This window comes from Microcaecilia unicolor, chromosome 8 (genome assembly GCF_901765095.1).
Source record: "Microcaecilia unicolor chromosome 8, aMicUni1.1, whole genome shotgun sequence".
Taxonomy (NCBI): domain Eukaryota; kingdom Metazoa; phylum Chordata; class Amphibia; order Gymnophiona; family Siphonopidae; genus Microcaecilia; species Microcaecilia unicolor.
In genome coordinates, this window is record NC_044038.1 from 32,997,053 (window position 1) to 33,010,895 (window position 13,843).

At 45.7% G+C, this 13,843-nt stretch overlaps 1 protein-coding gene across 2 annotated transcripts in view; it reads left to right on the forward strand.

Moving 5' to 3' along the window:
• Positions 1–13,843, forward strand: part of MYH11 (myosin heavy chain 11) — a 215,621-nt gene that overhangs the window by 196,625 nt on the left and 5,153 nt on the right. For both annotated transcript variants that reach the window (XM_030212270.1, XM_030212271.1), the window contains 5 exons: positions 715–803; positions 3,792–3,915; positions 8,708–8,916; positions 10,024–10,132; positions 13,510–13,682. In XM_030212270.1, the coding sequence (XP_030068130.1) occupies positions 715–803; positions 3,792–3,915; positions 8,708–8,916; positions 10,024–10,132; positions 13,510–13,682 (704 nt within the window). The remainder of the gene's footprint in view (positions 1–714; positions 804–3,791; positions 3,916–8,707; positions 8,917–10,023; positions 10,133–13,509; positions 13,683–13,843) is intronic.

Below are 13,843 nucleotides of genomic sequence, written 5' to 3' on the forward strand. Positions count from 1 at the left end.
TTGCCATAAGCACCACACCCAGAGCACCCTCTCTTCCCAGTGCCCTTACCCCCCTCACCTGACACATATTCCCATTTCTATCCTTCCCCACCCCCTCCAAGCTGCAGCCCAGTGCTAGTGGCAGGGAAGCAGAGACAGTGGCAACCTAGCGTTTCTCTACTGTGCACCTCATGCCACCCTTGCCCCTCCTGCCTGCATGGTTCCCAGTCATTTGACATCAAAATCAATTCAATTATTTGCTTAAGAAATGCCCTGAAAAGAAAATACCTCAGGACTATTACTGCCTATAAAAGCTATGTTACAATCATCAGTCAGAAAAACTCACAAAATATATATAAAAATCATACGTATTCTTGACAAAGGCCCCCATTTTGAAAAAAGCTGCCTCAAAGGCAGTGCTTCTCAACCTAGTCCTTGAGACACGCCTAGTCCCATCAGGTTTTCCGCCATGAATATGCATGAGATAGATTTGCATGCACTGCCTCCTTGGTATATAAATCTATCGTATGCATATTCATGGCGGATATCCTGATGGGACAAGGTTTGCCTCAAAAACTAGGTTGAGATGCACTGCTCAAGGGTATTAGATCAGTGCACCAGTGTTTGGCAAAATGTGGACTTATGTTAGGGATAGGCATCAAGCAAGTGTTCATATGTTTTACAAATCATTTCACTTTTCTTGCTAATCAAATGAGTTTTTACTATATTGTGCAGGATCTGGCTGCTGCAGAAAGAGCTCGCAAACAGGCAGAGATGGAGAAAGAGGAGCTGGCTGAAGAGCTTGCAGGCAGTGCATCTGGAAGGTAAGAGATGTGCTCTTTTCCTACATAGAACAGAAGAAAATATGTGTGTTAATTTAATCCATAATGAGGGGCATAATCGAATGGGGACGACCATCTCTAAGGGCGCCCATCTCTAGGGACGTCCCAGGAAAGGGGCGGGGAAACCGCTATTATCGAAACAAGATGGGAGTCCATCTTTCATTTCGATAATACGGCCGGGGACGCCCAAATCTCAACATTTAGGTCCACCTTAGAGATGGTCAACCTAAATGTTGAGATGGTCGTCCCCAGTTTTCGACCATAATGGAAACCGAGGACGCCCATCTCAAAAACGACCACATCCAAGGCATTTGGTCGTGGGAGAGCCAGCATTCATAGTGCACTGGTCCCCCTGACATGCCAGGACACCAACTGGGCACCCTAGGGGACACTGCAGTGGACTTCACAAATTGCTCCCAGGTGCATAGGTCCCTTACCTTCGGTTCTGAGCCCCCTAACCCCCCCAACCCACTCCCCACAACTGTACACCTCTACCATAGACTTAAGGGGTGAAGGGGGGCACCTAGATGTGGGTAAAGTGGGTTTCAGGTGGGTTTTGAAGGGCTCACATTTAGCAGCACAAGTGTAACAGGTGGGGGGGGGGATGGGCCTGGGTCCGCCTGCCTGAAGTGCACTGCACCCACTAAAACTGCTTCATGGACCTGCATACTGCTGTCATGGAGCTGGGTATGACATTTGAGGCTGGCATAGAGGCTGGCAAAAAACAGTTTTGATTTTTTTTTAAGATGGGAGGGGGTTGGTGACCACTGGGGGAGTAAGGGAAGGTAATCCCCAATTCCCTCCAGTGGTCATCTGGTCAGTTTGGGCACCTTTTTGAGGCTTGGTCGTGAAAAAAAAATGGACCAAGTAAAGTCAACCAAATGCTCGTCAGGGACGCCCTTCTTTTTTCCATTACCGGCCGAGGACGCCCATCTCTTAAGCACGCCCCAGTCCCGCCTTCGCTATGCCTCCGACACGCCCCCGTGAACTTTGGTTGTCCCCGCGACGGACTGCAGTTGAGGACGCCCAAAATCGGCTTTCGATTATGCTGTTTTGGGCGACCCTGAGAGAAGGACGCCCATCTCCCGATTTGTGATGGAAAATGGGCGCCCTTCTCTTTTGAAAATGCCCCTGCATGTAGCATAAATATTGAACCCATTGTTTGAACATCCCAGAAGCATGTTTATATGATTGGTGCAAACTTGTTGCAGACAGAGCATTAAAAATAATTCTTCTAGTTAGAAATCTTTAATGAGGATTTTATTATATCTTCACAAAGTGAAAACTGTGCATAAGTGGGCATCGAAACAGCAGATGAAATTTATTGTGGAGAAGTGCAAAATGGTGCACCTAGGAAAAAACTAATCTTAGCTATATTTATACAATACTAGGTTTCATATTAGGAGTCTTCAAACAGTGAAACCCAAGTGGGAAGGTAAAACCATCTACGATGAAAAACCAATCCCAATAAGATAAACAAAAGAAACTACATTTTTTCTTATAAAGGAGGGGGACATTTGTCTTATAAAGGAGTCGTTTTCTATCGGCCAGTTCATATCATATTGCTCTCAGCTCGAGTAGTGATCTGCTATACTGAATATCCCTTTATGTTTAAATCATCTTTATTGGTAGCAATAAAACACTTTAACAGTACTTCAAAAAAAATGGTAATATTCATATACATATAAACTTCTGCATACGATTCTAGCTCCCAGCATTTAATCTCCCCCCCCTCCCAACTTCACTACCCTACCCCAACAGTAATGCCTATATCCGTAGTGGACTTTGCCTTATTTGTGTTTATCCATTCATTTTGCGAAATAAGGCCTGCAAGCCACATTATACAACTAAGAAGCTCTTCATCTATAGCATAACAGTCATTATATGATCCCTAGCCCTCCCCCCCCTCCCAACCCTCCCCCTTTTCTATTGCTAGCGCTCCAATTTTAAGCAAGTGATTTAACGACCAATCCCCAATAATCTATCCCTAATTGAAGAGGACACATTTTATACAACACCTAGTTCAGTCATCTCCTCTATCAGAAATTCAGTATAAAGCTTCGTCCTCCCGGGGGAAGAGTTAACCACAAAGGTTCCCACTTGAATATCCCTTTATAACACAAAGTTTAGGGCTGTTTTTACTAAGCCGAGGTAGTGATACCCACGTGGCAAATGCGACAAAGCCCATAGGAATTAAATGGGCTTCATTGCATTTGCCGTGTTAGAAATCACTATTGCGGCTTAATAAAAGGAGCCCTTAGTTTCTTCTGTTCATGCTTATTGCATGGGGATTGTTCTTTTTGTCATACTAGGAATCAGCACCCAGGAAAATAGGGATTTGCATCAGTGTGTATTCAGTTGGTTAATGTATCTGAAAATATTTAGAGTACACTAACCCCCAAATTCTTGTGCCCTGTTATAGAATAAGGTCAGCCACACGCTTAACATAATTAGTTAATTGACACTAAATTGGCACTTAATTAGAAATAAGTATCAATAGTTGGCCTTAACAAGCACTAATTAATATCTGTACACGTAACTGACTAACACCCCTATTCTGTAAACTGTGCGTCTAATTTCTATCGCACATAACTCCAAAGGGAGTGTGGTCATGGGAGAGGCATGGGAGGGTCAGGGGGTGTTCCTAGAATTTAATTGCGATGTTGTAGAATAACTATATTTATGTGCTGAACTGCCAATAGTTGCACACCAGCATTTACACCAGATGTACGGGCCAGCTCAAGATGTTGGGGAGGTGGGATGAAATTAATATCTGCTAATAGTTTTTTGCGCACCTCCAAATTTCAGAGTAGAGGTCACAGCAAGCATAGAAACATTTTGCAGCTTTCAAAATGCACCTCCTCTGATATTAGATTGGGTTGGAAGGTGCCGCAAAATACCACCGGTTACAACAATGGAAATAATATCAGCCGTGACGTCAAATAAACCACACTCCTTTCAATCGTATAGGTCTGCACTGCAGGATGAGAAGCGCCGCCTAGAGGCCAGAATCTCTCAGATGGAGGAAGAGCTGGAAGAGGAACAGAATAACATGGAAGCTATGAGTGATCGCTTTAGGAAAGCAACACAGCAGGTACGATGAGATGGCTAGAAAACAGCATCTTTTTAGAAGGTCAAGAATAGTGGCGTACCAAGGGGGGGGCAGTGGGGGCGGTCCGCCCCGGGTGCACGCCGCTGGGGGGGTGCCGTGGCGCGCGCCTGTTGGCTGCGAGCTTGAATCGCTATGCTAAATTCTCTCGTTCGCTGCAGCTCCCTCCCGAACGTCGAGGCTAGGAATGCCACTGGTCAAGAATTTTTTTTTTAATTAAAAAATATATATAAAAAATGTGGGAGACATGACTGAATTTGCATAAAGAGATCGGGAATGATTGATGTCTTTTCTGAGTTTGCTCTAAACTGAGCACTAAACTCTTTTGCCATAAATGAGCAGGACACTGTTGTACTATTTACATGCTTTATTTACAAGTTTAAATGGGAAACTTCTCTATAGACTTGCTACTTAAACATACAGCCACTTATATAGCCACTTGTACAATGTAATCCAAAGAGCTTAGTACACCCTCTCTGGTCCAGATTGCAGTCTGTGGCTTTAAACAACAAACTCAAATGAACTGTGATTCTAATCAGCTGCACCCAGGGCCGCCGAGAGGGGGGGACAGGGGGGACAAAAGTCCCTGGGCCCGGGCCTCCGGGGGGGGGGGCCCAGCGCTGCCGCAGTCAGGCCCGCGCGCCCTTCCGTCGCTCCCACAACTAACCTTAAGCCTTCCGTCGCTCCCACAACTAACCACCTTAAGCGCCTTCATCTTCGCAGCAAGCAGCAGCAGCAGGGCAGGCCACTCCTTCCTTCCGTGTCCCGCCCTCGCCTGACGTAACGTCCGTGAGGGCGGGGCAGGGAAGGAAGGAGAGGTCTGCCCTGCTGCTTGCTGCGAAGATGAAGGCGCTTCAGGTTAGATCAGGGGGCCCGGCACTGGCAGCGGGTGGAGGGGGGCCCGGCGACCTCGGATGGGGGGCGCGACGCGACTTCAAGTGGGGGGGCCTGGGGGCGGCCTTGTCCCGGGCCCGGCCCCGGCTCTCGGCGGCCCTGGCTGCACCACAATTAACTTCTACAGCACTCTTCCAGTTTTCACAATAAAATTACAGTTAACTTCTTCCAGTATGTTTTCCAGGCAGGCAATAATATTTTCATTATTCCCCAAATTCTATATATGGTGCCTAGATTGGGGTGCCCAAATTTGTACGTGTACTAAAGATGCGTGCACAGTTTAATTGAATAATGAGCCCTTAACTATCAATAACTGGGTGTTAACAACCAGTTATTGAAGTTAATTGACACTCATTAACATTTTTGCATCATCTGACTGTGCAGTATTCTAAAAGGCATGGTGTCTACCTCTATTAGCATGTAACTCAAAAGAGGCGTGGCCATGGGTGTGTCAAGGACATTCCAAAAAGTTGCATGCATAGTTATAAAATAAGGCTTCATTTTGCCTAACTTGGGTGGCAGCATTTTCACCAGATTTCAGCAAGAATAAATCTGACACCTAAAGTTAGGCGCAGAAATTGGTGTTAAGAACGATTCAATATAAGGTTCATGTTCTTTATAGAATTGCGCTTAGCGCCGATATTTTTCAGTGCCTGATTTTCAGCACCATTTACTGAATCTGGACCTATATGATTCTTCCCTTTAGCTTATCTTAGCTTATATGCCTTTTCCTTCCACAGCTCTGAGCCACATTTATTATTAGTAGTAGATTACTTCACCTGGGCTCCTGGCATCACTCTAAACCAGGACATATTTTCCTTGACACTATATTCCTGCTGGAATTCTGCACCAAAAAAATTAAAATTTTGCGCAAAAAATTTCAAAATTCTGTGCACAAAGGGCCCTGTTTACTAAGCTGCACTGTAGGCGCACTAACTTTTTAAAAATTTGCAAACCTACAGTGTGGCTTAGTAAACAGGACCCAAAGTCTGCAAGTTCTGCAAAATTCTATCCACAAAATTTTCAAATTTTTTGCAGCCCCTCCCTCTCACAGCACCCTTTTTGCAGTCCCCTCCCACCCACAGCATCTCTTTTTTTTATATCCCTCTCCCATCCACAGCATCCCTTTTTTTAACAGCCATCCACAGCATGCCCCTTTTTATTTTTTTTACAGTCGCTCCTTCCCTCCCCCTTTTTTTTACAGCGGCTCCCTCCCTACCTCCAGCCACCCCTGCACTCAAATGAGGTAGGAGGAGTAGGAGCTGCAGCAGGAGTACAGGGGCAGGAAAGAACCCCACTCTTTCCTGCCCCACTGCCGCCACTCTCTTGCTGGTGCCATTCTTTTTCAAATGGCCACCGAGACTTCAAGTGCTAGTCTCACGAGATTACCACTTGAAGTCTTGGAAGCCATTTTTAAAAAGCACGGCACCAGCAAGAAAGCAGCAGCAGCAGGGCAGGAAAGGGTGGTGTTTTTTCCTGACCCCTGAAAAGGCCATTAGACCAGCAGGGAATTCATAAGTAGGCTAGGCAGCAACGGGCGGAGAGTTGGGCAAGCAGGCAGGGGGGGGGGGGGGTCTGTCCTTACTGCAGCCCTACATATTCTGTGGGGAAATGTTGAATTCTGTGCGACTGGGAAATTCTACGCAAATTCTGTGATAAGCAATCATGCAGAATTCTGGCAGAAAAAAAAAGTATAATTGCCTAGCCCAGCCTGTGTGTCTTTCCCCAGCTGTCTGTTAAAGCACCAAATAAAAGTGTCAGAACACTTCACAATACTACTACTATTACTACTATTAAACATTTCTATAGCGCTACTAGACTTACGCAGCGCTGTACAAATTAACATAAAAAGACAGTCCCTGCTCAACAGAGCTTACAATCTAAATTGGACAGACGAACAGACAGCTAGGGGTGGGGAAATTGCAGTGGTAGGGGTGATAAGTGAGGGTGTTGAGTAAGAGAGTCATGGTTAGGAGTCGAAAGCAGAAGCAAAGAGGTGGGCTTTAAGCCTAGACTTGAAGACAGCCAGAGACTGAGCCTGACGTACTGGCTCAGGGAGTCTATTCCAGGCATAGGGAGCAGCGAGATAGAAGGAACGGAGCCGGGAGTTAGCAGTGGGGGAGAAGGGGGACGACAGGAGACATTTACCCAGCGAACGGAGTTCACGGGGAGGAATGTAGGGAGAGATGAGAGCGGAAAGGTACTGAGGAGCTGCGGAGTGGATGCACTTGTAGGTCAAAAGGAGAAGTTTGAACCGTATGCGGAAGCGGATAGGAAGCCAGTGAAGTGACTTGAGGAGAGGGCTAACGTGAGTATAGCGACTCTGGCGGAATATAAGACGCGCAGCAGAGTTTTGGACAGATTGAAGAGGAGATAGATGGCTGAGCGGGAGACCAGCAAGAAGCAAATTGCAGTAGTCTAGGCGAAAGGTGATAAGGGTGTGGGTAAGGGTTTTGGTAGCGTCCTCGGAGAGGATAGGGCGAATTTTGTTAAAATATATACCTGCAGCTGCTTAATTGCCTTCCCATGTGTGGAACTGCTTGCCTTTCTAAGCTCACTTCTTGTCGATCCAGGACTTCCAAGAATAAAAACTCACTAGGCCCGATATTCAACCGATGGCCAGCAGCACTTTTCTTGTCCACTGCCGGCATTAAACCCAGATATTCAATGCTGGGCTGTCTCTGGCAGCCGGCATTGAATTTCCAGGTTTTTAAAACTGCTAAGAGGTTAACTGGTTATGCTGATATTCAGTGCTATCTGATTAACTTTTAGCGGTCAAAGATTTGTGTGTTCCTATTTGACTGCTAAACTTATCTAGTTAGGCACTGAATATCGGTCCCTAAGTGGATACATCACATGATATAGCAGGTTATGTGCTAGGCACTAACCAGCAATATTCAGTGGGAGATAACTAGTTATTTCCCACTGAATGTTGGTGGTTAGGCGCCGATATGCTATTTAACCGGTCAACAGCCGTTCCTGACTGGTTAAACAGTGCTGAATATTGAGGGGGATTGTGTTCCTGTGCACTTATTTTCTATCAGAGCTCTGCTATATACTTTGGAGCTCCCTCTAGTGTTCAACCAATGTAAAAACAGTGGTATACTAACCCAGCCCACCACGTTATCTGAATATCTTTATCTGGCTATTCAAAGAGATAGCCTTATACGAATAACTATTGGCCAGATGTCAACTTCTCCAGTCAAAAGTTATCCATTGGCCACTGGGAAACTTTTAAAGCGAAAGACTCATCATGGTAAATACCCAAAGTTACCTGGCCTTGTGGTCTTTTGGGCAGATGTTTCCAAGTTTTACAATGCTGTAAAACTTACTCCAGTTTCACCCTGATGGTTTATCCCCCAGCACTTTTCAATATATCTGTCCATTTGCATTTTTGTTCACATAGCCCATTGACACCAGGGCTATGTACCAATTGTTTAAAAGGTTGCTCACTAGATCCAGATTTGCAGGACAGGGTAGATCCAGTCCTGGATTTACCCCGTTGCGCGCAGGGACTTGTAGTTCTGATTTCCCCGCTGCATTCCCAGCAAGTCCCAGCATGCACTGGGGTAAATCCAGGACTGGATCAAGCTTGTCCTGCAAACCTGAATCCAGTTGGCAGCCTTATTTAAAAGGGAAACGAAAGTCCAGTAGACCCAGATAACCTAGTTTTATCTCTGTTAATTTAATATAGGAAGGTACCCAAGGTACCCAGGACCAAGAACACCATATTAGATTGAATTAAATACTATGACAAGCGGTTCTCAGTGGTGAAGTCCCAGAGTATTCTGGTTGATCAGGCACAAGAACGTGAAAAAAAAAGACATGGCAAATGCTACTTGTGCCTAAGTTCAACCTTCTCGGATCTCTGTAATGTCTGCAGGCAGAGCAGCTGAACAATGAGCTGGTGGCAGAGCGCACCACAGCGCAAAAGAATGAGAGTGCCCGCCAGCAGATGGAGCGACAGAACAAAGAGCTGAAATCCAAGCTGCAAGAGATGGAGACTGCTGTCAAGTCCAAGTTCAAAGCTACCATCACTGCTCTGGAGGCCAAAATTGCTCAGCTAGAAGAGCAACTGGAACAGGAATCCAGGTACCCTGTACATAATGCCTGGTGCCTAAGCTGCGCAACCACTAGGCAGATTAGGTGTATGTCTAGAACAGCAGCATTCAGGGAGTGGCAGTGTGGCAGGAGCACAGCAGTTTATCTCCCCCTTTTCTGCCACTGCCACCATCTTCTCTATTTCCAGGCCAAAGGGAAAAACTGAATCCGGTGCTGGAGTGGGCCTTTAACCACAGGCCAATGCTTCAGCGCTGCTGTATCCCACCTTCCCCTTCCCCAACCATACATTCTGCAATGGAAGTGGAGCAGGACACAGCAGTGCTCACGTGTGGGCTTGTGGTTAAAGACCCCACACTGGCGCTAAATCTATTTGTCCCTTTGACCTCAGAAGAGAGAGGACAGCAGCAGTGGCCCAGACCTGGCAGGAGGGGGGTAGAGAAGGGGAGATGCTGGACTATGGGGAGGGGTTTGGATCGGAAGAGGAGATGCTGGACTATGAGGGGGAGGGGTAAGACCTTGAACTACTCCTGGAATGCGATGGGGTGGAGTGGGGTGGGGGTGTTGTGCTGTGCTGGGGAACACAGCTAAAGGTTCACTTAGGACATTGGATACCCTTGGGCAAGCCCTGCACAACATTTGCCTGCATTCACATTGGATTTATGTACAAAACATAACTTGGTACAATAGTTTTTGAAGTCACAGGCTATGAAGCCAAAGCACAAGAATAAAGTTTAGTGTAGATGTAAAAATAAAATGTATAATTCACATGATGACGTCTGGATAATTCTTGCTGTACACCACCTTGGGTGCATTTAACATAGTAACATAGTAAATGGCAGATAAAGACCTGAACAGTCCATCCAGTCTGCCCAACAAGATAAACTCATTTCTTCAAAAGGGTGGTAAAGAAATCCTAATAAATAAATAATTTTTTTAAAATGCTTTCAAGTGCTTTTCTGAAGCAGCAAATCAAGTAGCTGAACTATGAGTAATGCCCATTAGAGCTTCTGCGTGCAGCTGCTTGGCTGGCAGAAACATTGTGTTATCTATAGTGATGCCTGCATATTACACCTGATACTGGTTACTCTTGCCTGTTAAAGAGATTTGGGGTTTTTTTTTCATGTTGACTGATTACAGAGAAAAGCAAGCATCCACCAAGGCACTGCGTCAGAAAGACAAGAAACTGAAAGAAGTTTTACTGCAGGTGGAAGATGAGCGAAAACAAGCTGAGCAGTACAAGGATCAGGTAAGGAAGCAGAGCCAGAACTCTCAAGCCAGTTGGGCCCTCCATCCATACGCCCTAGAAAATGAAAACCTGCACCCAGCAACACTGATAAACACATTGCTGTGTTTGTCCCTTTGGCTTCAGGAGAGGACAGCAGCAGCGGCACAGACCTGGGAGGAGGAAAGAAGAGAAGGGGAGATGCTGGACTATGAAGGGGAGGGGTATTCACAGACAGTTCTTGAGGGCTACAACCAGGATATATATCAGTGCTTCTCAACCCAGTCCTTGAGATACACCTAATCCCCCTAAGGTTTTCAGACTGTCCACAATGAATATTATGCATGAGATAGATTCGTATACCTAGGATATAATATATGCAAATCAATTCATGAATATTCATTGTGGATGTCCTGAAAACCTGACTGGCTGGGGTTCCTCCAAGACAGATTTGGGAACCACTGCTGCTGGGCAATCAAGGCATTAGGTTATCTGAATAATTAGGAACCTAGTGGGTTGGGATACAGGGACTGACGTCAGAGTGCAGGGGAAGAATGTAAAATGAGAAGATGAGGAACATGTGGGGAGGGGGCTGCTAATAAAGAAAGACACTGATGCAGTGGTGGGGGGGTGCATTTTGAGCATGGTTGCTTGGTTATTTTTAATGCTCTAAGGTATTCACTACTAAACAATGGCTTGTAGTTATAAGTTTTGTGTAGATATGGCTGATAAGGATATTTGAATGTACTGATCGCTACATATTTTAAAGAAGCAATGCCTCCATTAGCCAGTTTTTACTCCCACAATTCCACAAACTAGTAGAAATACTTTTAAGAATGAATAATTAGGGGAAGGGGCAGGAGCGGTACAGCTAGTACTCAATGGCAGTGCTATATCTTACCACATAAATGATTTGGGTTTAATTCTTAAACTTGGCTGCTTCTCCTCTAACCAGCTGGGTGGGCTGCAAAGGAAGTCTCATCCATTGCATAACAGTGACATCTAATGCCTGATTCAGGGACCAGCCAGCTTATTTTCGAAAGAGAAAGACGCCCATATTTAAATCGGGAGATGGGTGTCTTTCTCCCATGGGCGCCCAGCCGATTTTGGGCATCTTCAAGTGCAATCTGTCGCAGAAATGGTCAAAGTTGACGGGGGCATGTCAGAGGCGGGACTGGGGCGTGGTTATCAGCTGAGGAGAGATGGGTGTTTTTAGCGCGAATTTGGGTCACTTTTTCTGGACCCTTTTTTTTCATGAACAAGTCCCAAAAAAGTGCCCTAAATGACCAGATGACCACCGGTCACTAACCTCCTCCCATCAAAAAAAAAAACAACTTTAAAAACTTTTTTTCCCAGCCTGTATGCCAGCCTCAAATGTCATACCCAGCTCCATCACAGCAGTATGCAGGTCCCTGGAGCAGTTGTTAGTGGGTGCAGTGCACTTCAGGCAGGTGGACCCAGGCCCCCCCCCCCCCCACCTGTCACACTTGTGGTGGTAAATGGGAGCGCTCCAAACCGCCACCAAAACCCACTGTACCCACATCTAGGTGCCCCCCTTCCGCCATAAGTGCTATGGTAATGGTGTAGAGTTGTGGGGAGTGGGTTTGGGGGGGATTTGGGGGGCTCAGCACCCAAGGGAGGGGAGCTATGGACTTCAGAGGTAGTTAACTTTTTTTTTAATTATTAGAAGTGCCCCCTAGGGTGCCCGGTTGGTGTCCTGGCATGTGAGGGGGACTAGTGCACTACAAATCCTGGCCCCTTCCACGACCCAATGCCTTGGATTTGTTCGTTTTTGAGCTGGGCGCCTTCGGTTTACATTATCGTTGAAAAACGAAACTGCCCAGCTCAAATCCGCACAAATCCGATGCAATTGGCTGGCTCAAACCGTATTACTACTACTACCACTACTACTTAACATTTCTAGAGCGCTACTAGGTTTACGCAGCGCTGTACAATTTAACAAAGAGAGACAGTCCCTGCTCAAAGAGCTTACAATCTAATAGACAAGTGAACGGTCGGTCAGATAGGGGCAGTCAAATTGGGGCAGTGTGGATTCACTGAATGGTAAGGGTTAGGTGCCGAACGCAGCATTGAAGAGGTGGGCTTTAAGCAAAGACTTGAAGACGGGCAGGGAGGGGGCTTGGCGTAAGGGTTCAGGAAGGTTGTTCCAAGCATAGGGTGAGGCAAGGCAGAATGAGTGGAGCCTGGAGTTGGCGGTGGTGAAGAAGGGTACTGAGAGGAGGGATTTATCCTGTGAACGGAGGTTATGGGCGGGAACGTAAGGGGAGATGAGGGTAGAAAGATAGTGAGGGGCAGCAGACTGAGTGCATTTGTAGGTAAGAAGGAGAAGCTTGAATTGAATGCGGTATCTGATAGGAAGCCAGTGAAGTGACCTGAGGAGAGGGGTGATATGAGTATATCGGTTCTGGCGGAATATGAGACGTGAAGCAGAGTTCTGAACAGATTGAAGGGGGGATAGATGGCTAAGTGGGAAAAAAGATAGACGCCCATTTTTTTCGATAATACGGTTTGTCCCGCCCCTTCACGTACCCGTTCTTGGAGATAGACGCCCATGGAGATGGGCGTTCGCGTTCCATTATGCCCCTCCACGTATACCAAGTTCTGGAAGGAGCCATGGACTATGTCTCCAGCCAAGGACTCTTGCCACGATCACTGAGCAAGACAAGAGGATAATGACGGAAATCCTCAGGTCACGAGTCTAACTCGGCTAAAAGCTTAAGAAGACCAAGTGCAGAGGCAGCTATCACTGCATTTCACAGATTTCAAAGGCTTTATCTTTCCACATTATGGAATGTGAGGTCCTTTAGGCTAAAGGATGAGAGCTAGCCAGGCAAGGAAAACTGTAGGGAGACTGGAGTAAAACTGCAGAAGCACAGAAGCTTCCAAAATTTGCAGGAATGATCTAGAAAATATAACCGCTCCAACATGAAATGCTAATTTATTTTCTTTCTTCCCATTCTTCTTTTGTCTAATACTATAACCAAGCAGAGCAGCATGCAAAAAATTACACTGCAGCCCACAGTCCATAACCAATGATACTGACTGAAATAGACAGTCAAGAACAATGATTAAGATATACTTTATTTTTATTTTAAAAATGTATTCATTGCACTATATGCAATTTTAGGAAAAGTACAAATTACATAGATAAATAGAATAGTACTTTTAAAACTTAGCCCCCCTCCCAAAAAAGAAAAAAACCCCAAATGTGAGGCTAGAATGAGAGCTTCTGAAGATGTGAAAAAGACTAACTCAATTATTGGAGGAACTACTGTTTTAAAGCTACCTCACACACTTACCTATTTACCTTTAAAAAATCAGCTGGTTTTGTGTTTCTATAATCACACTGTACCTTTTCTATTCCTTTACTTTTGAATTAGGCTGAGAAGAACAGCACAAGGCTAAAACAGCTTAAAAGGCAGCTGGAGGAGTCTGAGGAAGAGTCACAGCGCATCAATGCATCTCGCAGGAAATTGCAGAGAGAGCTGGACGAGGCCACTGAAAGCAACGAGGCAATAAGCCGAGAAGTGAATGCTCTGAAAAGCAAACTCAGGTATGGACATTTAGGGGGGGTCACTCTATAAACTCATGTATGGACATTTAGGGGGTCACTTTATAAAAGGTGCTAAAATCTGGGCCCTATGTTAGTATTCTATAACAGCAAATTTGTTATAGCTTAATTTCTTAAGCCAGCAATTAGGCACACCCCTTATG